Raw genomic sequence first — 24,943 nt, forward strand, 5'->3', positions numbered from 1 at the left:
CGTCAGTGGAGTGGCCGGAGGCTGCCTCCGCCATCTTTACTGCCGGCGAACTCTGAGAGGCGTCCGATTGTGTCGACCAACTTCTCCTGTCTGGCTTTGAATCCCATGGCTTTTCTGGGTATTTCACCTATCTAAGACCCTCGTACCATTAATTTTGTGGGTTTTCAAAAGAAAATACTCCCTTAAACTAAGAGAAAATGGCAAAACGTGCAGTACTCCAGTGGGAGTCACCGTGTGCACGTCTACCCCTACATAACACCACCGGGAGCAGAGGTGGCAGTTCTTTTAATAGCCATGGACGTCAACGTGTGGTTGCACATGGCCAAGACCAGCGCCCTGCAGAGGAGGCAAGGCGCCATTGGGAGGGGGGGGATTCTAGAACATAGAACAGTACAGCACAGAACAGGCCCTTCGGCCCTCAATGTTGTGCCGAGCCATGATCACCCTACTCAAACCCACGTATCCACCCTATACCCGTAACCCACCATGCTACCCTGCTGCCCCAGTTTTCTCCAGTTTTCTCACCAGGAACCATACTTTGAAAATATTAATATTGTAAAATTCCACCCTCCCTTTGTGGCTCCTGATCACGGTCCCCTGGGCTGTCGCCAAATCGAAAGGCAGCCTTACTCAGTAAGAAGTTTCACATTATTTCATGGGTCCCCCGCGAAACGTCTCGAGAGAAACGTCACATCACAGGAATCTGCCGACCAAAGCTTTAGAACCATTATGCTGGATTAATAAGGGTGCAGAAAAACGTGACTACCAAAATATTATCTGAAGTTAAAGTGAGGGTGAGGAACAGAAGCAGCTATTCAACACATCTGCAGTTGTCCAATCTTTATCACAGGAAGGTTGGGTTCATTTTGACACAGCACGCTCAACTTTGAATCTGAGATCTATGTAAAGGAATGAGACTCTACACTTGTAAATGTTCATTTTGAGTCCAGAGAGGCAACGATGGAGACTAACCAAGCAATTAAATCTTCACTTACACTTGAATGGACAAGTCCTGAGTATTTCTGGAGTCTGTAATGAGTATGCATAATTTAGGTACCACAACTGAACAGCTTCCCATGTACTGGAATGCTGTGTTTCTCGGTACAGTTATAGAGAAGCTTGTGGAGGAACAGGGGAATTGGAAGTGAAAACTATTGATTCCTACAATTTAACCATACACAGATGGATCACAGAAAGTGCAGTCCAATGTATTTCTTAGTAATAGTGAGCTCTGATACGGGCAGCACGGTAGCATTGTGGATAGCACAATCGCTTCACAGCTCCAGGGTCCCAGGTTCGATTCCGGCTTGGGTCACTGTCTGTGCAGAGTCTGCACATCCTCCCCGTGTGTGCGTGGGTTTCCTCTGGGTGCTCCGGTTTCCTCCCACAGTCCAAAGATGTGCAGGTTAGGTGGACTGGCCATGCTAAATTGCCCTTAGAGTCCAAAATTGCCCTTAGTGTTGGGTGGGGTTACTGGGTTATGGGGATAGGGTGGAGTTGTTGACCTTGGGTAGGGTGCTCTTTCCAAGAGTCGGTGCAGACTTGATGGGCTGAATGGCCTCCTTCTGCACTGTAAATTCTATGATTCTATGATAGGCTTATCTCTCGTCTCATTGCAGAATTCCAGCTAATATCAGGCGATATCACCCATGACTTGTTTTACTGTGAAATAAATGTCCCTAAACAGCACTGTAAACTTCATGCAACCAACTCCTCGTGAGCAGAAGGATTTTACCTCGTATAACGCTACATTTGAGTTCTCGTGGTTTACTGCTGTGAGGCTTTTTCCAGACAGGGAATGCATCCCAGATTTTAGACTTTTCCGCTCGGATACGCTTCTTCCATCACTCAATTCATCCAGGTTTAGTTTCTGTATTGAGAAGGAAAATGAAACACAATTTTTGAACAATTAACCCTTAGCGCGGGGGTACAGCTGGCAATGCTAACGTTTATTGTCCATTCCAAATTCCACCATGATATGGTGACGGGTGATCTGCTTTCTAGGACCCCTGCAGTCCATGTGGCGGAGGTTCTACTGTTGTGCTGTTAGGAATTCCAGGATAGTGGCCCAGCGACAACAGGAGAACAGCCAATATGTGCCGGTGTTGGAATGCTGTGTGACTCTGAGTAGCGTCCTGGTGATTAATCACTCAGTTCTGGAAAATCCAAGACAATTCTGGAGTGTTAGAATCCTTACTCCGTTCCCATGTATCCCCAGAGCCACACCCACTTAGATGCTGTACCCTGTTGGTGGTCGCTCAGGCACTCGGTCAATCCCATAAGATCTGCTTAAGAAAAGACAGGGTAGATAAAGATAAACTATTTCCACTGGTTGGAGATTCTAAAACTAGGGGCCAGACCGTTCAGCAGCGATCTTAGGAAGAACATCTTCAATCAGAGGGTGGTAGAGGTTTGGAATTCTCTCCCGCAAGCAGCAGGTGAAGCGAGAACAGATGTTCGTTTTAAATCTGAAATAGACAGATTTTTCTTAAGCAAAGGTATTGAGGGATATGGGCCAAATATGGAGTTCGGCCAAAGATCAGCCATGATCTCATTGAATGGCGGCGGGAAAGGTTTGAGGGGCAGAATGGCCTGCTGTTCCTATGTTCATTCTTGTGCTTGTGCGGGTCCCTGTGTAGACTGGGCAATGATGGCTTTCTCTGTGAGTCAGGCATGAATAAAAGAACAAGATCAAACTCCTGAGAAGCTGCTCCCATCTCATTGTAATCCGCCTCCTCGTGCACAAATCCTAATCCTCCTGATCTTCCAGCGGGTCTCTGTGCAAAAACGTTATTGGAAGACTGTGACCGACCACAGCTACTAGTAATCAGCAGCTCGCCCTTCAACACACAAAATGTGCAGAAAGTAATCAGGAGCCAGTTAACCTAGTCTACCCACTCCACAAGGTAACAGATGCTGCAGCTTTGGAACATTAAGGTCCAATCATAAAATCGTACGGCACATTAGGAAGCCATTCAGCCCATCCTGCCGGTACTGGCTCCTTGAAAGAACTTCCCACTTAGGGTGTGATTCTCTGGCCTGCGTGCTCGTGGGATTCACCTAAGTCCCGCGAAGCATCGGAATCGGAGCTCTGCCCAAAAGGGCTGGGACCAAACGGCTCGCGCTGAAGTAGGTCTTAAACCTACTTGAGACCTACCCTGCGTGGGGTCCACCGGCCACCCTCGATTCACCGGGCTCCCCAGGGAGGCTGCAGTCAGGCGCCGATCAATACTGGCCCACACAAACCTGGACCAGGCGGGGTGACACCCGGGGGGTGGGGGGGTCTCCCGGGCCATCGGAGACCCTTGGATGGTCAGGGTCGGTGCAGGGTAGCTCCCTGGCCCTCCCCCTGGAACTTGGGCACCTTGGCACTGCCCAGCTGGCACCTTGGTGCTGCCACCCTGACACTGACGACAAATTAATGATAGTTTCATGATGAATGGAATGAAAAATGAAAATGGCTTATTGTCACGAGTAGGCTTCAATGAAGTTACTGTGAAAAGCCCCTAGTCGCCACATTCCGGCACCTGTCCGGGGAGGCTGGTACGGGAATCGAACCTTGGTCTGCTTTAAAAGCCAGCGATTTAGCCGAGTGAGCTAAACCAGCCCATATCCAGCCCTGATCCCCCAATACTGTGACTATCTTTATAGTTCCAGGTTTATCCATTTAAATTCCACAAGCTGCCGTGGTGGGGTTTGAACATGTGACCCCCAGAGCATTCACCTGGGCCCCTGGGTTACTAGCCCAGTGACATTACCTCGATGCCACCATCTCCCACATGTAATGTCTCTCCTATATAATGTTCCCTTTTTTAAATGAAGGAACTTTATTTACAAGGATTTGTGTCTCATTCCATACTTCGCTATCTGGCTTGGGAATCCCTGGGCGGGATTTTCCGAGCCCTCGCGGCAAAATCGCGATCAGCGCGGGGGTGGGGGGGTGGGGGGGGGGGGGGGGGGGCGGGCGGAGAATGGGCATTGACGCCGAAATCCGGCGCGGCGCCGCTGCCAGCCCCCGGAGAATCGCCGCGAATCGCGCGTGTGCGCGTGGTCTATGCGCCGTGGGTAGGGGACCATTGACAAAGGCCCCTGCGGCGATGAAAACTGGCCGAGTTCCCGACGGCGTGGTTCTAACCACGTTTTGCCTGTCGAGAACTGCCGGTGGCGGCTGCAGACTCAGTCCGCGGCTGCCCTGGTGGGGGGCAGGGGGATCCTTCACCGGGGGTGGGGCCTCGTGGACGGCCAAGCAACCGATCGGGTGGCACAATCTCGGGGGGGGGGGGTCCTACTTCTCCCATCATGGTCCACGATACGGGTCCGCCATGCCGCCATGGGCCGCCGTGCGCATGCACAGACCCCCGACCAGGAGTGCGGGGCCCCGTGTCGGCAAGCAGAGCTGCGAGAAGCACTCAGGGGCCCTGCTAGCCCCCTGCAAATTGGAGAATCCCTCTGGACTTTCTTCAGGAAAGTCCAGAATGACGTGCCTGCGTTTTGAAGCTGGCGTGGGGACATAGCCCCATTATTGGAGAATCCAGCTCCCTTTATCGCAAGGATTATGATGGGACTGGACAAGATCCGTCCAAACTGTGGAAAAGAATCCATAACCCAGGGATTTAATAAATGAGAAGTGAGTGGGACAGAAGTCTATCACTTCAACACTGGTTGAGTTGCAGAATAACCTACCAGGGATGGATATTGAATCCAGGAAAACAGTCTAATCCTCCTTCCTTCATTCTTAGTATTTGCACTGATGACCCACATCAATGACTCCTACTCCAAGGCTGGATATGTTATCCCCACCCACACCCCCCCCCCCCCAAACGAATTTTCTGGTGGCAGAGGCAGCTCATCATTGGCTGCCAGTGGGATCTTGAGCTCCCGCTGAAGTCTATGGCCATTTGTGTGACTGAAGAACTCAGGAATTACATTTTAATTTATCCCACAATTTCTTGATTTAGTTTATTTTGTTAACGCAAAGAAGCAATGGCATGGGCCAGTTGGGCCAAGTGGTTTGTTTCCATGCTGTACATTCAATGTATAACATGTTCACATTCTTTCCTGAACAACGATGGAAAGCACTGTGAGCCCCCCTCCGCCCCCCCCCCCCCCCCCAATTCAGAGAAACACACCAACCTTTTTGCTGAGCTGTGGGTTGATAAAGGTGAGGTCCTCGAGGGTCATTATGATCTTGTTTGGCCCTTTCACCATCTGTATCTGCTGGACCCTCCGCCTGAAATGAGAGAATTAGAGTCTGTATCGCCAAAATGCAATCCTAGGCTGTGAGGTGTCCTGTCTGCAGCATGAGAAGCAACTGGACCCATTGCTTCTGATTCAATGACGAGTCGGCTAGCACGTGAGCCAACGAACGTTCGCTACAAATAAAATGTTGAAAATATCTTACCTGATGACATAGGTGAGACCAAGACCAAACAGAGCAAGAGCAATGATGAACCCAAAAGCCACTAGGACAACTGTTAACTCAATACCTGGAGAGGCAAGAGAGATGGATCACAATAATAATTAATGCATTGGAAACTGTAATTTTGCCGAATTTACGGAATTTACAGTGCAGAAGGAGGCCATTCGGCCCATTGAGCTCGGAAAGAGCACCCTACCTATGCCCATACCTTCACCCTATCGCCGTAACCCAGTAACCCCACCTAACCTTTTGGACACTCCAGGGCAATTTAGCACGGCCAATCCACCTGCACATCTTTGGACTGTAGGAGGAAACCGGAGCACCCGGAGGAAGCATGGGGAGAAAATGCAAACTCCACACAGTCACCCGAGGCCGGAATTGAACCCGGGTCACTGGAGCTTTGAGGCAGCAGTGCTAACCACTGTGCCAATGTGCCACCCCAGGAGAGAACCAATCAGTACATTAAATAGTCTCAGTCAGGGTATGACCTGTAGCCCACCACGTGGGTCACTGATTCCTCAGCCTCCAGTTAGAGTGAGCCTAAGGTCTGTGTGTCAACAAAACAGTGTTCTCCAATCTTCACTAGGGGTTAATTAAGATGAAGGATCAAGGTTCATTATGCAGGATGCCATGGTAGGTGAAAGGAGAAATATGTGGGGCGGAATTCTCCGCTCCCGGGAAAAATCGGGAAGGCCGTCGTGAACTCGGCCGAGTTTCACAATGGCCTCTGAGGCCGCTCCTCTCATCGTATTCACCCCCACCCGGGGGGCTAGGAGCGGCGCTCCGTTATTCTCGGCCGCCGGGCCTTGACGCTTGCGTCAAGGCGGAGCACCGAGAATGACGCGACGGCGGCGCCTATGTGATGTCAGCCACGCATGCGCAGATTGACCGGCTCCAACCCGTTCATGCGCGGCTGACGTCACGACAGCTGACGGCTCAAACCCACGCATGCGCGGTTGCCGTCTTCCCCTCCGTTGATCCACAAGATGTGGCGGCTTGATCTTGCGGGGCGGCGGAGGGGAAAGAGTGCGTCGCTTTTAGACACCGGCCCGACGATCAGTGGGCACCGATCGCGGGTCAGTCCCATCCCGAGCATGGCCGGGGTGCTCACTGCCCTCTCCGCCCCCCACAAGCTTCAAACGGGCCTTTGGCGCCCATGTTCATGACGGCAGTGACCAGGTGTGGTTGCCGCTGTCGTGAAACGGTCGCAAACGGCAGGCCGCTCGGCCCATCCGGGCCGGAGAATCGCCGGTCGCCATGAAAAACAGCGAGTGGCGATTCTTCCGACCGGGGGTGGGAGAATCGCGGGGGGCGCCGGGGGGGGGGGGCATGAAATCAATCACCCGGCCCTCCCTCTCGGGGTTACCCCCTTGATTCACAGTGACATCCACTGTGTCTGGGCCATGCTGCTAAATACCAGTCGTGATCGGTGTCCTCTTTCCCGGCCTGGAGGACCGGAGAATCGCGAGGACCCGGAGACTCTGTTGCTGGGCTAGCTGGCGCACGGGCGCATATCCCGACCCTGCTGCCAGCAGGAGCATAGCGGTCGCGTTGGCGCCCGGCGTGAATCTCAATTTCTGCCGGACACCCGATTCTTCGCCCGATCACGATCCGCGCTGCTGGCGTGGCGCGATGGAGAATCCAGCCCAATGTCTGCCTGTTCCAGTTTCATGCTCTCAGAGGCCCAGCCAGCACGTCATAGAATCCTGCTGCACAGAAGGAGGCCATTCAGCCCATCCTCTCTGTAAAAGCAGTCCATTAGTCCCTCTCGCCCCCGTACTTTCCCCATAGCCCTGCAAATCATTTCTATTCAATATATACGCAATTCCCATGGGAACATTGCAGGACATGAGTAGAGTTAGTTGAACGCTAGGTGATTCTCCTGTTAATGGTAAGAATATTGTAGCCGTTACGCCTTTTGTGTTTTTTTTTGTTCTTTGACAGGAATAGGCTTGGAAATAAAAGTATTTACCACACTGATTGTGTGTGTTTACCCAGACTTAACACCACCCACATTCTCAGATAAAAATAAATGTTCTAACGTTAAAATGGTGAACAGCTGATATTTAGCCTTTCAATCTTGTCATGCCTCGTTCCCCATCGCAGTTGAACAGTCCTTTCGTCCATCCCGAACTGAAACCACAATTGTCCACCTCAGTTCTTTCAGGAGTGGATCAGGCCATTTTCAGCTCCTACCCAATCGCCCTTCCTCTCCTTCACTCTTCATTACTTTGCATTGTATAGAATGTCCAGCAACGGGTCATTCAGCCCAACTGGCCCATGCTTGGGTTGGTTGATGCTGTACGTGAGCTTCTTCTTGCCCTACTTCATCTCAGCCGACCACCATAACCTTCTATTTATTTCTGCCTCGCCTGTTTTTCTTCCCCTTAATATGTATCTGTGGTATTTTCCTCAACTGCTCAGTTCTCCTGTGCTTTCATGGTATTTGGACATTGCTGGCTCGGCCAGCATTTATTGCCCATCCCTAATTACCCTTGATGAGCTACATTCTTGAGCCATTGCAGTCCGTGCATTGTCAGAACACCAACAGCGCTGTTAGGGAGGGATTTCCAGGATTTTAACCCAGCGACAGTGAAGGAACGGCAACATATTTCCAAGTCAGGATTGGGCTTGGAGGGGAACTTCCAAGTGGTGGTGTTCCCATGTATCCACTGCCCTTGTGCTTCTAGGTGGCAGGTTTGGAAGGTGCTGCTGAAGGAGCCTAGGTCAGTTGCTGCAGTGCATCTTGTAGACGGCACACACTGTGCTGCTACAGTGCGGCGGTGGTGGAGGAAGTGAATGTTTAAGGTGGTGGATGGGGTGCCAATCAAGTGGCTGCTTTATCCTGGATAGTGGCAAGCATCTGGAGTTTTGTTGCACTCATCCAGGCAAGTGGAGCGTATTCCATCACACTCCTGACTTGCGGGTTGTTGATGGTGGACAGGCTTTAAGGAGCCAGAAGATGAGTTACTCACCACAGAATTCCCAGCCTCTGACTTGCTCTTTTAGATACTTGGAGAGAATTTTTTTTTAAGAAGATATTTTTTTTTTTAATTTAGATTACCCAATAATTTTTTCCAATTAAGGGGCAATTTAGCGTGTCCAATCCACCTACTCTGCACATTTTTGGGTTGTGATGGCGAAACCCACGCAGACACGGGGAGAACTTGCAAACTCCACACAGACAGTGACCCAGAGCCGGGATCGAACCTGGGACCTCAGCGCCGTGAGGCGGTTGTGCTAACCACTAGGCCACCGTGCTGCCCTTTTTAAAGAAAACATAAGGGTTTTTGAGCACTTACCTCCTGTGCAAGTAGCATTTGGGTCAAACCAACAGCTGGAATCGGCACCTGGAGGTGATCCCCCTGGAAAGTGAATGGTTTTGCCGCTGCCCTCCACAGTTTCGGTGGCCATATCGATAGTGTAGGTGGGCGATAGCTGGTGACTTCTGCCATCGGTGTCCAAGATGACATAGTTCACTATCCCTTCACCTCGGCTGTTGGTCTCGATCTTCTGATTAAAACCGACGAATGTCAGGTTCTTGGTGGAGTTGGCGAGTGTTATCCCCGAGAGGTGGTGCCCGTCTCTCTGAACGTTCTCCATGGTCTTAGCAATGAAGTAAACACCATTGTAAATTGTTCCAAAGAGAGGTGAAACCTGCGGAGTTAAGCGGATTAAATTTCCGTGCAAAGATTAACCGCAATCTGGCTTCCGCACAGCTAACCAGAACACAAGTCCAGCTCTCCACTTCAACCTTATCTGGCAATAGCTCGGGTTGAGTTTGCCATCCTGGCGGTTATGGTACTGGGACTAACAGGCGAAGCTAGAGGCTGCCAACTGAACCATGGAAAGTTTGCTAGATTGATACTGGGGCTAAAGGGTTAAATTGTGTGGGCAGGTTGCTAAGACAAGGCTGCTATTACATTAAGCACAGAAGATTAAGCAGTGATCTCATTAGGATGTTTAAGATGATTAAAAGTGCCAAGAGGGCAGAGAGAGAGAAACTATTTCTTCTGATGAAGGGAGCCCAGAACCAGGGAGGCTTAACCTTAAATCAGAGCTTGGTTATCCAGGGATGATGTTGGGACACTTCACACTAAGCACAGTGAAAGTCTGGAATACTCTCTCTCTCGAAAAGGCTACTTAAACTAGGGCTCAATTAAAAATGTCAACATTGAGATCTATAGATCTGTCGGCGATTTATGGGAAGATTCTGTGGGAGGACAATGTATCATTGGAGGGGATTAAAGCTAAGTGGGAGGAAGAGTTGGGGGAGGGTATGGAGGAAGGGTTGTGGTGTGAGGTGCTCCGGAGGGTAAACGCCTCAACCGTGTGCGTGAGGTTGGGGCTGATACAGTTGAAGGCGGTGCATAGGGCGCACCTCACGAGGTCGAGGATGAGCCGACTCTTTGAGGGGGTGGAGGATGTGTGTGAGCGTTGTGGGAGGAGCCCCGCCAACCATTTTCACATGTTTTGGTCCTGCCTGAAATTGGAGGGGGTATTTTAAGGTTATCTCGGGGTGGTGCATGTGAGGTTCGAACCAGGATGCCTAGAAGCCATTGTCAGGTGTGGGACCAGCCCAGTCTGCAGGCGGGTGCGGGGGCAGATGTCTTTGTCTTCGCCTCGCTGATTGCCTGAAGGCGGTTCCTGTTGGGGTGGAGGTCGGCTTCTCCGCCCTGTGCCTCGGCGTGGGCGGGGGGACCTGCTGGAATTTTTGACGCTCGAGAAGGTGAAGTTTGAGTTGAGGGGGAGGATGGAAGGGTTCGACAACTCATAGGCTTTGTTTATCCTCAAGAAATGGATGCCATCGAACATTACGGGGGGTTGAGATTGTTCATTGTTTACCATGTATGGGATGACAGTGGATTCTCTTTTGGTCTTTCTTGTTTTGTATTTGGGATGTAGGGGTGATGTTTGGGATTGTATGTTGGAGGGGATGCTGATTGGGGGATTTGCTATTGTTTTTATTATTGTTGGTTACCTTTTGTTAGTTGTCTGATGAAAAAGTGGAAAATGAGAAGAATAAAAAAAAAGATCTATAGATTTTTGTCAGTCAGATATATTATGAATATGGAAGCAAGACAGGCAAAATGGAGTTGGGATACTGATGTGATGTGGTCTAATTGAATGGTAGAACAGGCTCTAAAGGCTGAATGGCCTCCTGCTATATTCCTATAGGTTACATTATCGAATGTAGTGAATCTGAGGATTGGCGCCAGAACATTACCATGAAAACTGCAGAGTTGCTCTCAAAACCTAACTGTGACCCTCGTGACCTCCAGGGACGAGAACATCCAACTCTATCATCTCTGGTTTAACTTTAATGCTCTCTGAAGTGGAGCAAAGTCGATGGCACTTCCCCAGCATCTTCTCAGGGTAACCAAGGCTGGGGAATATCTACGGCCTTGACAGTTATGGCCGCAAGAATCAATACAATGAGCTGAAACATTGTCAGCAGGTCATTCAGCTGTGGAGAGCTTCACAGCTGAGTCAGGTCCTGCCTGACCTGTGGTCCTCACAGCCAACCTGTCACCTGTAAGGTTAGTGTGTTCCCACAGCTCCCACAGCTAGCCCAAATAATTCTAATGAATTTACCACCATGTCATCTGAATAGTAATTTGTTCCAAATCAAAGAATGATGCACAGAGACCATTCAGCCCATCATGCTTGTGGCGGTTGTTTGGAAGAACGATCCAATTAGTCCTACCCCCACCCCTGCTCTTTCCCCGGAGCCCTGCATTTTTTTTCCTTTTCAATTATTTATCCAATTCCTTTTTGAAAGTTACTATTGAATCTCCTCCCACCATTCTTTCAGGCGCACAAAAATTCCTCCTCACCGGTTCTTTATCGTAAATCTCTGTCCTTCCTGACAACCTCACTTTCCCTACCTTCAGGAGTTTTAACACCTTCGTTAACAGCCCCTTAACGTGGGGATAGGAAGGGGTGAGTGGGCCTATGTAGTGTGCTCTATCAGACGGGCGGTGCAGACTCGATGGGCCGAATGGCCTCCTTCTGCACTGCAGGGATTCTATGGGCGAAACTCTCTCTGCACTTGGAGAACAATCCGAGCTTTTCCAGCCTCTCCTGTGAAAATACAACAGTCTGTTCATTGTATTTTTGAAAGTAGAAATGACTGGATTGACTTAGTCTGGGTCCTTTAAGGAAAATGAAAAGCAAACCATTGAGTGGATTGCAGACTGCAACTCAGGTGGAGGAGTCAGGTGGAAGAAATGGACATCTGTGGTAGTGGAGTTGGGGCGAAGGACAATCCAGCTTGTTGTGGTGGATTAACAGGTCTAGATAAAAGTGAGCATCGTGACACCCCCAACCCATTCAATTTAATGGCTAACACATTAATGGTGATGGTTGTTATTCTGACTTTCCCTGTTTCATTCTGAGAAAGCCTACCATTCATGCCACAACGGTGGCACCTCCTACAGCCTGTCCCAACAAACACTGCCAATAGATAGATTGCGCCCACCTAACCTTGAGCTATGTGTTTGGACATTGACTAATTTCCTGAGAAACAATTGACCATTGGGTTTTGCCCATGTACCTGCTCTGGTTGCTGGGATGTCGTTATTTCCCCATTCTCTTGTGCCTTTATGAGTGCCTCGTAGAAGTTCATTTCTTCTGATGCCATTGTTACTGTCAAAACAGCATCGTATGCCGATCGCAGCTTGCTGTTGTTCCTCAGCATGGAGTAAGACACATTCTTGTGAGGAAGACTGTAGAGTAAGGTGTCGTACGGTACAAAAACAAACCTCCCGTCTGTCAACCCCATCTCATGGGCCTTCTGCAGGAGGACTGCCTGCTCCTCACCTCCAATGAGGACCGAGTGCATGCACATGATAATAACTGAAATATAAAATAACCATATTAACAGTACCTATCAAGGCCAAAGCATTGAACAAGTATCAGTAGAAATATATCCGCCTTTATCTCTTGCCCACACATCTCTTTAGACATTCACTCCATCATCACTGATGTACTGCAACAACAGGCCCAGTTTTCTCCATTAGCACTTTGGAAACCCACAAACTCTACCATCTAGAAGAACAAAGGCAATAGTTGCTTGGGAACACCACCACCTTCTAAAATTGCCCTCCAAGTCACACACCATCTCAAATTGAACAGACATTGGCTGCTCCTTCGTTGGCACTTAGTCAAAACCTGGAGCCCCCTACCAACAGCATTGTGGGAGTTTTTCCACACTGTGGACCGCACTGGTTCAAGAAGGCAGCTCCAAATAATTTTCTCAAGGGAGCTTAAGGATGGGCAACGATGCTCATTTCCCAGGAATTAGAGAAAAACACAGATGTCTATTAAACTATTGACAACCATAAGATGTGCAGAGTAAGTGAATTGACCACACAAAATTGATCCTTAATTGGGAAAAAAAATAATTGGGCACTCTAAATTTATTTTTTCAAAGTCTATAAAACCATTCAAAGGGGTAACAGTTCCCAATGCCCCAATGGGCTATGTGGAAATGAACAATATTGCAAAGCAAGAAGATCACAGCTTCATTTTCTGGTCTGTGCTGACTATTCTAATCTCAACCGCAGCTGAAGTAAGTGTTGACCTCAACATTCCTAGGCTAGGAAAGTGGGCGGCACGGTAGCACAGTGATTAGCACTGTTGCTTCAAAATTCCAGGGTCCCAGGTTCGATTTCCGGCTTGGGTCACTGTCTGTGTGGCGTCTGCACGTTCTCCCTGTGTGTGCGTGGGTGTCCTATAAGGTTAGGTGGGTACTGGGTTACAGGGGAAAGGGTGGAGGTGTGGACTTAAGTGGGGTGCTCTTTCTGAGGGCCAGTGCAAACTTGATGGGCCGAATGGCCTCCTTCTGCACTGTAAATTCTATGAATACTATGAATAAGTGGGACAATCTGGCCAGTGTCCGGGATTGACTGCTTTCCCATCACCCTTGTTGGATGAACTTCCTTAGGCCCAGATGCGGCCAGGATGCAGTGCGATTAACTCGTCTCACCCTCTCGTCTCTATTGAACAGCCTCATTGTTCAGGCTCACAGAGAACCACTTGGATGGGGCACTGGAATACAATGGACATTCACTGAACTAGACTCAGCAGGGGTCAAATCCTTCAGAGGAAGAAGGAAAATAGTTGGGAGGCAGGGTGAGAACAAAATAAATGTTAACAACCGACGACATTCTTAAAGCGATTACAACATGAAGATGATCAGGAAAAAAAACATGGCCTAGTTCATGAAAAAATACTTAATGGAAATGCTGCATATGGCAACTGAAACATGCTTATTTAAAAATTATTTCTTAAAGCTGTATTACCCCAGAATAGTGCTCAGAGTAACAAAGACATCTGGAAACAAAAATCAAGTTGAAGGATATAAACTTGGAAAATTATTTAAGAAACATTCTTTTTATGCATCAAATAAGTGGTTTCTGTGTCCTTGTTTAAATGTGTAAAACTAATGTGTCACAGTATCATATCATAGATTATCATAGCATTTACAGTGCAGAAGGAGGCCATTCGGCCCATCGAGTCTGCACCGGCTCTTGGAAAGAGCACCCTACCCAAGGTCAACACCTCCACCCTATCCCTATAACCCAGTAACCTCACCCAACACTAAGGGCAATTTTGGACACTAAGGGCAATTTATCATGGCCAATCCACCTAACCTGCACATATTTGGACTGTGGGTGGAAACCGGAGCACCCGGAGGAAACCCACTCGAACACGGGGAGGATGTGCAGACACCGCACAGACAGTGACCCAAGCCAGAATCGAACATGGGACCCTGGAGCTGTGAAGCAATTGGAACAACAGCTTCACATTTCTGTCCTTCATACAGTATCAGTATTTTGAAAAAACTCACTCCAAGGACAAACAAGGCTAGAAAAGGAACAGGGCTACAAAGTGCCACAACCAAGGGCTCGAAACAAGGAATCGCTGCAAGCACCCACCCAGTACGGTCTCTGGGCGAAGGGAGACCCCAGAGTGCAGGGCACTACCCGCGTGGCGGACGCACAGTGGGCGGCCATGGCGGGTGCCCCCTGGGCGAAGGGAAACCCCGGAGTGCAGGGACCTGTCCGCATGGAGAGAGCAGCGACAGCGGCCATCCTGGACGGCCCCCTAACAAAGGGAAACCCCGGAGGACAGGGGCGCGTCCACCAGGTAAGTATGGTTAATCCCACAGGAGCGAGTGGGCAGAAGCCCCCCCACCAGGATAGTCACCTGGAACGTAAGAGGACTCAACGGCCCAGTGAAGAGATCCAGAGTCCTCACCCACCTAAGAAATATGAAAGCCGACATAGTCTTCCTCCAAGAGACACACCTGAGAGAGCAGGACCAACTGCGGGTAAGAAAGGGCTGGGTGGGACAAACCTACCATTCCTGCTAACGGACAAGGGTCGGGGGAGGGGGGCGCGATATTGATCGGCAAGAGGACGATGTTTAGGGCGCCAAAGACGGTTACGGACCCGGGGGCACGGTACATCATGGTCAGCGGGGCCCTGGATGGGGCACCGGTAGTACTAGTTAATGTGTACGCACCCAACTGGGACGACACGAGCTTCATCAAGAAGACCATGGCAGAAATCCCGGACATAGCGACGCATCGACTAATCATGGGGGGGACTTCAACTGTGTACAGGATCCAAAGACAGAGAGATCAAACCCCAAAACGGGGAAAAGCTCAAGCATGGCCAGGGAACTCATTCACTTTATGGAACAGATGGGAGCAGTGGACCCCTGAAGATCCGCCCACCCGTGGGAGAAAGAATTCTCTTTCTTCTCCCCAGTACACAACGTATACACCAGAATTAACTTCTTTGTGGTGGGGAAAACGGTGCTTCCGGGGATAGACAAAGTGGAATACTCCGCAATTGTGATATCAGACCATGCTCCACATTACATGGACGTGCGGCTGGAGACGGGCAGGGCCCAACGCCCCACATGGAGGTTGGACGGTGCCTTACTAGCTGACAAGGCCTTCACCGAAAGGATATCGCGGGCCATAGCGGAATACACGGAGAACAACCAAAATGGGGAGGTCTCATCCTCCACGTTCTGGGAAGCGCTTAAGGCCATACTAAGAGGGGAAATCATTGCCTTCAAAGCGCAAAGAGATAGGGAGGAAAGGGCGGCTAGGCAGCAGCTGGTCGACTCCATACTGGAGGTAGACCGTAAATACTCCGAGGCCCCGACCGTAAAGCTCCTGGCGGAGAGGAAAGATCTACAAAGGAACTTTGACCTGCTCTCCACCAGGAAAGCAGAGCACCAACTCCGCCAGGCACGCTGGACCCTATACGAACACGGAGACAAAGCCAGCCGCCTGTTGGCACACCAGCTGAGAAAGCAGGCAGCCACCAGAGAAATTGCACAAATCAGAGATACCAGAGGCACGTTAGAAACAGAACCAGAAAAGATTAACAAAACCTTCAAGGCCTTCTACCAAGGGCTGTACACCTCAGAGCCCCTAACGGGGAAGGCTGGGATGAAACGGTTCCTTGATGGACTGGACATTCCAGTCGTGGGGGAGGGCAGAAAACGGGGCTTTGAAGCACCACTAGCACTGGGAGAGATCATGGAGAGCATTAGCTCCATGCAGACGGGGAAGGCGCCGGGACCGGATGGATTCCCGGCGGACTTCTACAAAAAATTTGCGACAGCACTGGCCCCGCACCTGCGGGAGATGTTCACAGACTCGCTAGCTAGGGGCACACTGCCACCCACGTTAGCACAGGCCTCAATCTCGCTGATACCTAAGAAAGACAAAGACCCAACGGAATGTGGGTCATACAGACCCATATCTCTGCTGAACGCAGACACCAAAATACTTGCCAAAATCCTAGCCAAAAGGCTAGAAGACTGTGTACCTGAGGTGGTCACAGAGGACCAGACGGACTTTGTCAAAGGTAGACAGTTTACCTCAAACATCAGGCACCTACTGGACGTGATAATGACCCCCTCCAGGGAGAGAACACCAGAGGTGATTGTCTCCCTAGATGCAGAAAAGGCCTTCGACAGAGCCGAATGGAAATACCTCATAGAGGTACTGGAGCGGTTCGGGCTGGGAACAGGGTTCACCTCCTGGGTAAAGCTCCTATACAACGCTCCCATGGCGAGCGTATGGACCAACAACACCAACTCCCAATACTTCCAGCTGCGCAGGGACAGCAGACAAGGATGCCCACTGTCCCCGCTACTGTTCACTCTAGCGATCGAACCACTAGCAATCGCGCTCAGAGCAGCAAAAAGCTGGAGGGGGATCCGAAGGGGAGGCAGAGAGCAGAGTCTCACTCTATGCAGATGACCTGCTCCTCTACATTTCGGACCCACAGAGCAGCATGGACAGAATCATCGCGCTCCTGAAAGAGTTTGGCGCCTTCTCGGGCTACAAACTCAACATGAGTAAAAGTGAGATCTTCCCAGTACACCCGCAAGGGGGCGGGGGGGGGGGGCAGCACTAAAGGGCCTGCCGTTTAAACAAGCCCGACACAAATTCCGCTACCTGGGGATCCAAATAGCCTATGACTGGAAAGGGATCCACAAATGGAACCTCACCAGTCTGAAGGAGGAAGTAAAAAAGGACCTGCAAAGATGGAGCACACTCCCACTCTCCCTCGCGGGGAGAGTCCAGACGATCAAAATGAACGTACTGCCCAGGTTCCTCTTCCTGTTTAGATCCATTCCGATCTACATCCCCAAGGCCTTTTTCAAAGCACTGGACAAAGCGCCACCCTCCAATCCTGGAACCAACTGCGGCAGCAATTTGGCCTGACCAAAATGTCGGACGAAGCTCCCACCTGCAACAACCATAGGTTCACACCAGCACTGACTGATGCCACCTTCAAAAGGTGGGGGCAGGATGGAGGGACACTGACAGCAGGGACCTATACACGGACGGCAGGATCGCATCACTGGATGAACTGACAGAGAAATTCCAGCTAGCCAGGGGGAACGAGCTAAGGTATCTGCAGCTCAAACACTTCCTACGAAAGGAGACAAGGACGTACCCACAACCGCCACGACAGACACTACTGGAAGAACTACTGGACGCAAGCATACTAGACAAAGGAAACTGTAGTGACATGTATGAAGGACTGGTAGAAAGGGACGACACCGTACTGGACGCAAAAGGAAAGAAATGGGAGGAAGACCTGGGGATTGAGATAGGGTGGGGACTCTGGAGTGAAGCACTGCATAGGGTCAACTCCACCTCTACGTGTGCAAGGCTCAGCCTGATGCAACTAAAAGTGGTACATAGAGCCCACTTTACAAGAACCCGTATGAGTAGGTTCTTCCCGGAGGTGGAGGATAGATGTGAATGGTGCCAAGGAGGCCCGGCCAACCACGCCCACATGTTCTGGTCTTGCCCCAGACTTGCTGGGTACTGGACAGCCTTCTTCGAGGCTATGTCCAAAGTGGTGGGGATGAGGGTGGAGCCATGCCCGAAAGTGGCGGTCTCCGGGGTTTCAGACCAGCCAGATCTATTCCTGGGGAGGAGGGCGGACGCCCTTGCCTTTGCCTCCCTGATCGCCCGCCGTAGAATCCTGTTTGGCTGGCGGTCAGCAGCACCACCCAGAGCTGCAGACTGGCTCTCCGACCTCTCGGAATCTCTCCAAATGGAGAAAATCAAATTCGCCATCCGAGGGTCGGACGACCGCTTCCACAGAACGTGGGAGCCATTCACGCAATTGTTCCTGGACCTGTTTGTGGCCAACGAACAAGAGGAAGAATAGCCAGGTAGCCAAGAATCAGGGTAAAGTGGCCAAAGCATGAAAGGGAGAGATAGACCAGGAGAGGGGGGGACAAGAGAGGAGAACCAGGGAGGTGGGGGGACGCAGGGAAATGAGAGCCAGAAGGAAGGCACGGGATACAATAACGAACATGGCATCTCCAGGAGTAGGGAACAAGGAGAATGAAGACGAAAAACGGGAGGAACGGCAGAAGCGGAGGTGAGTGCGAGACGGCAGCGAGATCCATCCAGGAGAAGCAAGCGACAACAACACCAAACCCATTCGAGTATTGCCCACTGTAATTATTTTTCAGGCACCTGAATGTATATTTACCTCCCCAGTCTCCCCTCCACCAACAGTTGCCTACTTATGTGTTGTAAATAATTTTGCCAGGTGTACAGAGCTGCTGCTGTTGAGCTGGTGCACAATACCCTAACAGTTATTCTATTTTATTTTTTGTTGTATTTTCTTTTACTATTTATTATTTTATTTTCTTTGGTATGTTTGGGTGTGCCCTTCTCGTCTATATATGTGTATATATATATAATATATATATATGTTTCTTATCCTATGTACATAACTGTAAATATACTTTGTTCAAAAACCCAATAAAAAACATTTATAAAAAAAACTCACTCCCTTATAGGAAATATGTGATCACATATGAGTGGGGATTTATGAGCGTATTAGTATCCCTGCGGTGCAGAAGGAGGACAATCGGCCCATCGAGTCTGCACCCACCCTCCGAAAGAGCACCCTACCTAGGCCCACACCCCCTCCCGCTCCTCATAACCCCGTACATTGATCGTGGCCAATCTACCTAACCTGCACATCTCTGGACGCTGGGAGGACACTGCTAGGGGCTGGTTTAGCACACTGGGCTAAATTGCTGGCTTTGAAAGCTGACCAAGGCAGGCCAGCAGCACGGTTCAATTCCTGTAACAGCCTCCCCGAACAGGTGCCGGAATGTGGCGACTAGGGGCTTTTCACAGTAACTTCATTGAAGTCTACTCGTGACAATAAGCGATTTTCATTTTCATTTCATTTTTCATTTTCACTGGAGCACCGGAGGAACCCATGTAGACACAGTGGGCTGCGGCATTCTCCAATTTTGCGGCTAGGTGCCGACGCCGGCGTGGGAACACTGGCAATTTACAACGCCCAAATCGGTGCTGAACCATCACCAATCCTGGGACTGGTGGGGGACCAGCAGCCACGCCGGGTAAAACCCCCAGCTCCCGCGCCAAAAATGGTTTGAGAATGGCCGGGTCCGTGGCCGTGTAAGAACACGGCGACGACCTGCAGCAGTCCTGCCGTACAACATGGACCCAACCTGCCTAATACTGCCCTTCTGGCCACCCTCTGCCCACCCACGGACTACCCACACAAGTCCCTCCAGCCCTCGCGGAAGCCCCCCTGGCCAGCACCATGGCTCGGACGGGAACTCAGCCCATCGGGGGCAGACCATCAGTGGAGGGCCTTCTGATGACGTGCCAATGCCGTTCCAACGACGTGCACGGCGACGCAATGACGCTATTTCGGAGGGGGCGGAGAATAGAAAACCGGCGTCAAACCAGTGCCACCCACAATTTGGGTGTCGGAAGGAATTCTTCGCCCAGTCGCCGATTACGATATCGGCACGGGCAACGGACAATCCCGCCCAGTAAGAACATGCAAACTCCACTCTAAGGCTGGAATCGACCCATGTCTCTGGTGCTGTGAGGCAGCAGTGCTAACCATTGTGGCACCATGCCACCCTTATTGAAGACTTTTAGCTTTGAGAAAAGATGGGATAGGCTGGGGCTATTTTTCATGGAATAAAAGAGGTTTAGGGGTGAATTAATGTTCTGAGAAGCCACAAGACTGTGCATAAGAAGGGCATATTTCCTTTAGCAGATTGGTTAATGGGGGAACATAGAATCAAAGGAATTGACAGAAGGATTAGAGGGTGCGGGGGGATATGTAACTCTTGCATCCAGTAGGTGACAGGGGTCTACATCTCACTTATAATACATCACCCCTTATAATATTTTTTAAAACACTTGAATATGGATTTGGAGTGCCGTAACCTACAGGACTATGGTCCAAGCAATGGAAAGTGTGAATAGGCCGAATAATTATTTCTCAGCCAGCACAGACAAATTGGGCTGAATGGCCTCCTTCTGTGCTGATTTTTTAAAAATGTTTCTATATTTTTAAGAATATAAAAAAGATAGGGCAATGAAAGACCACAGAGTGAATCAACCTTGCTCCTTCAATTGGCACTGATAACCCACGAGAGCAGTCATTACATTCTGCATGGGCATTGCTGATTTTCATAACTTCAGGGTGCAAACCAGTGAGAGTTACCTTTAAGAAATGGGTGTTTACTACTGCAGTGATGTCAGAGAGTGGGTGGAGCTGGGTTGTCTGTCAGATTTTTACATTCATTTTAGGCTGTTTGCTGCAGGGTGTGTTTTAGTTTTGCTTTCAGTGTTGGAGCTGAAGCCAGACCAAGCAGGTGTACTGCTGTTCTCTCTGCCATCAAAAGACCATCTCTGGATCATTTGGTGAATTCAGAATTTATTTATTTTTATAAATTTAGATTATCCAATTATTTTTTCACAATTAAGGGGCAATTTAGTGTGGCCAATCCACCTACTCTGCACATTTTTGGATTGTGGGGGCGAAACCCACGCAGACACGGGGAGAACGTGCAAACTCCACACGTACAGTGACCCAGAGCCGGGATAGAACCTGGGACCTCAGTGCCGTGAGGCAGCCGTGCTAACCACTAGGCCACCGTGCTGCCCTGTGAATTCAGAATTATAAATGTTCTCAGTAGCGAAGTTAAGCCTAATGTGCTTTTGAAGGTTTTTTAAGTCTTATGAATGTTAAAAGGACAGCTTAATCATTACTTAGTGTTGTATTCTTTGGGGTTGTATTTGAATTGATGGTTGCTAAGATGTTCACTGTGTGTTTCAAAATGGTTAACTTGAGTTCATAGAATAAACATTGTTTTGCTTTAAAAATTACTTTTCCATTTCTGCTCTACCACACCTGTAGAGTGGGCCGTGTGCTCCCCGTACCACAATCTATTAAAAGTTGTGGGTCAGGTGAACTCCATGATACACTTTGGGGTTCTCTAAACCCTGGCCCATAACACCAGATAGAAAATAGGAGCAGGGGTAGGCCATAAGGCCCCTCAAGCCTGTTCCACTTTTCAATGGAACCCCGACCAATCTACGACATCAACTCCACTTTCCCACCCTATCCCCATATCCCTTGATACCCTTCAGATTATTTTCCAATCCTCACTAGATACAAGTGGATACAAGAGGACTGGAGATCTGTGAACATTGTACCCTTATTTTAAAAAGGACGTGATGGGTAGGCCAGAAAAATATAGGTCAGTCATTCTGACTTCGGTGGTATCAATTCTGAGAGACAGGATAAACCGTCACTTAGAAAAGCTCTTTTACCTTTGAGAAAGTAACAAGGAGGATTGATGAGGGTAGTGCAGTGGATGTTGTCTACATAGATTTCACTAAGCATTTGACAAGGTCCCAAATTTTAGATGAGTCAGAAAAGTGAGATCCCGTTGGATACAGGGAAAAGTGGCAGGTTGGATCCAAAATTGGCTGAGTGACAGGCATCAAAGGGTGATGGTCATTGGATGTTTTTGCGAATGGAAAACAGTTTCAGTGCTGGACCCTTTGCTGTTTGTTGTATATATATATTAGTAATTTGGACTTAAATGTGGGTGGTATGACCAGGAACTTTGCTGATGACACAAAACTTGCCCATGTACTTGATAGTGAAGAGGATAGCCGATGTTTCCAGAAGTATGTCAATGGCTTGGTTGAGCGGATAGCAATGGAATTCAATCTGGAAAAGTGTGAGGTGATGAATTTGGGGAGAGTAAACAAACAAAGGGAATACTCAATAAACAGGAGGATACTGAGAGGTGTTGGGAAGTGAGAGACCAGGGAGTGCATGTCTACAGGTCATTAAAGGTGGCAGGACAGGCGGACAAGGTGGTCAAGAAAACATATGGGATGCTCTCCTTTATTGGGTGAGGTGTTTAATACAAAATGAGGGATGTAATGCTGGAACTGTATAAAGCGCTGATTAGGCCACAGCTGGGGTTTTGTACAGATCTGGTCACCACATTACATAAAAGATATAAGTGAGAAAGTGCAGAGGAGATTGACAAGTAAGTTGCCAGGGTTTGAAAATTGCATTGGGAGAAATTGGTTAGGCTGGGGTTGTTTTCCTTGGAACAGTGGAGGCTAAAAGGGGACCTAATTGAGGTGTACAAAAGTATGAGGGACCTAGACGGGAAAGACATGTTCCCCCGAGCTGAGGATTCAATTACCCCGGGGCATAGATTTAAGGTGATTGGTAGAAGGGTTAGAGGGGACACGAGGAAAAGCCTTTTTGACCCAGAGGGTGGTGGGTGTCTGGGATTCACTGCCGAAGTTGATGGTTGAGACTGAAACCCCCAACTCATTTAAGAGGCGAGATGCTGAGAAACATGCGGCTGGGGGGGGGGGGGGGCTTTAGTGGGGGGGGGGGGGGGGGGTTGGAGAATCCGGCCCTCGATGTTTACATGCATAGGATTACCAAGGATACTCGGCAGATAATCTACTCATGCGGAACAACTAGTCCATGCTGGTATTCATGCTCAACTTGAGCCTCCTCCCATTTTATCACATCTGACTCTACCCTCCCAACCTTCTTTTCCCTTGTCCCCCATAGACCGGTCCAGCTTCCCCTTAAATATCTCGACACTATTCACTTCAACCACCCCCTGTGGGAATGAGTTCCACATTCTCAGCACTCTCTGGGTCAATGAATTCTTTGATGAATTTCCTGGTAAATATCTTGGGCGGGACTCTCTGTCAGCCGGCGGCGAAATTGGAAAATGCGATTTGGTGGAGAATAGCTTCCCACACCAAAATCGCGATTCTCCGTCCCTTCGAAAATGGCGTCAATGCGTTCCACTCCGTAAGTACAGTAGGCACCGTCTGCATATTATTAGCGAGCCAGACCCGGTACTCTGCTGTGCCTCCGCGATTCTCCGCCTCCGATGGGCCGAGTTCCCGATGGCGCGGTTCACTTGTGCTTTCAAAAATAGTGAAACCGGCGTGGCGGCTGCTGAGGGAGAGAGAGGGGGTACGGAAAGTGTCCAACGTCGCCATAGTTTGCTGCCAGTTGTGCAGCTGGCCGGGGGGGGTGGGCTTCTGCCAGGGCGAGGGGGGAATCGTGGGGATCGGCCAGGAGGTGGCCTGCAGGGGCAAGGTGGACGGGCATGGAGCACCATTGCCGCAGCCGCCAAGGCAGCCATGCAGCTGCGCACAGCGCTAACAGCCCACTGTGAATCTGGTACCACCGGTCATATAGGTGTCCCTCCAGAGCCCCCCCCCCCCCCCCCCCCCCCCTCAGGGTGCCCTCTGGCCCCGGACGATCCATTAGCTGTATGGACACGCTCCAACACAACCAGTGCCACCTCTGTGACTTGGTAAGTGTGTGTAGGGAGTGTAATGTGCACATGCATCTGCAGTTTGTCAATCACGGACCCACAAAATCCCGCACCATTTTCAGTGGAATCAAGTGAGTTCCACGTGGCACCGGTGCTAGCCCCTCAACGGTAGCGGAAGCGGTCCATGTGCGGCGCCGGTTTTTCTGTCGTAGAAGTCCACAGATCCTCTGTTGGTGCCAACACTTACTCTCAGAAAGGGAGAATCCTGCCCCTTATATCCATGGTCTCAAGTTACACTCTTCCCCACAATGAGAAATCTTTTTTTCTGTATCCCCTCGATCAAAACCTTCCATATTTGGAAGCAAAGTCAGTAAGTTTTTCTCAAAGGAAATCAGAGCGTTGCTTGAAAAAACAATAGTAAAGAGACTTGCATTTATATAGCACCGTTCATGACCACCAGACATTCCAAAGCACTTTACGAAAAAGGGTACGCTTTCACGGATGTGGGTGGGCCACAATTTGAGGCCCATCCTTAAATGCACTTGAATTGAGTGGTTTGCTCGGCCGTTTCAGAGGGTATTTACGAGTCCACCACATTGTGGGTCTGGAGTCACATTTAGGCCGGACCAGGTAAGGTCGGCTGATTTCCTTTCCTGAGGACGAGTGAACCAGGTGTGGTTTTTCCAACGGAGCTTTTAATTCCAGATTTCATTCATTGAATCCAAATTCCCCCATCTGCAGTGATGGGATTTGAATCCTAGTCGCACAAGTCTAGTGACATTACCACTGCGCCATCTCCACTTGTACTTCACAGCCAATACAATCCTTTTGACCTATTTTAATGAGGTAGGGAAAAGGATTGTGAAATGTTATGAAAAGCAAGTAGGAAGACGCGATTAAGCACAATGGCTCATTTAAAGAAAACACAAAATTGATGCCCCGAAGCGAGGTACATTGGCGAGACCATACAGACGCTGCGACAACGAATGAACAGGCATCGTGCGACAATCGCCAGGCAGGAATGTTCCCTTCTAGTCAGGGAACACTTCAGCAGTCAAGGGCATTCAGCCTCTGATCTCCGGGTAAGCGATCTTCAAGGCGGCCTTCGGGACACGCGACAACGCAGAATTGCCAAGCAAAAACTTATAGCTAAGTTCCGCACGAATGAGTGCAGCCTCAACCGGGATCTTGGATTCATGTCGCATTACATTCACCCCCCCACCATCTGGCCTGGACTTGCAAAATTCCACCAACTGTTCTGGCTTGAGACAATTCACACCTCTTTAACCTGTGATTATCCCTCTCTCTGGATCTGTAATGATTTGATTACCTGCAAATGCT

The 24,943-nt window shown here is 49.7% G+C and overlaps 1 protein-coding gene across 1 annotated transcript in view; it reads right to left on the reverse strand.

The window, feature by feature from the left end:
• Positions 1 to 24,943, reverse strand: part of gucy2f (guanylate cyclase 2F, retinal) — an 85,690-nt gene that overhangs the window by 42,020 nt on the left and 18,727 nt on the right. Inside the window, 5 exon segments of the mRNA XM_038817915.1 lie at positions 1,736 to 1,870; positions 5,134 to 5,230; positions 5,402 to 5,486; positions 8,722 to 9,076; positions 11,976 to 12,277. Coding sequence (XP_038673843.1) covers positions 1,736 to 1,870; positions 5,134 to 5,230; positions 5,402 to 5,486; positions 8,722 to 9,076; positions 11,976 to 12,277 — 974 coding nt within the window.

This window comes from Scyliorhinus canicula, chromosome 14 (genome assembly GCF_902713615.1).
Source record: "Scyliorhinus canicula chromosome 14, sScyCan1.1, whole genome shotgun sequence".
NCBI lineage: Eukaryota > Metazoa > Chordata > Chondrichthyes > Carcharhiniformes > Scyliorhinidae > Scyliorhinus > Scyliorhinus canicula.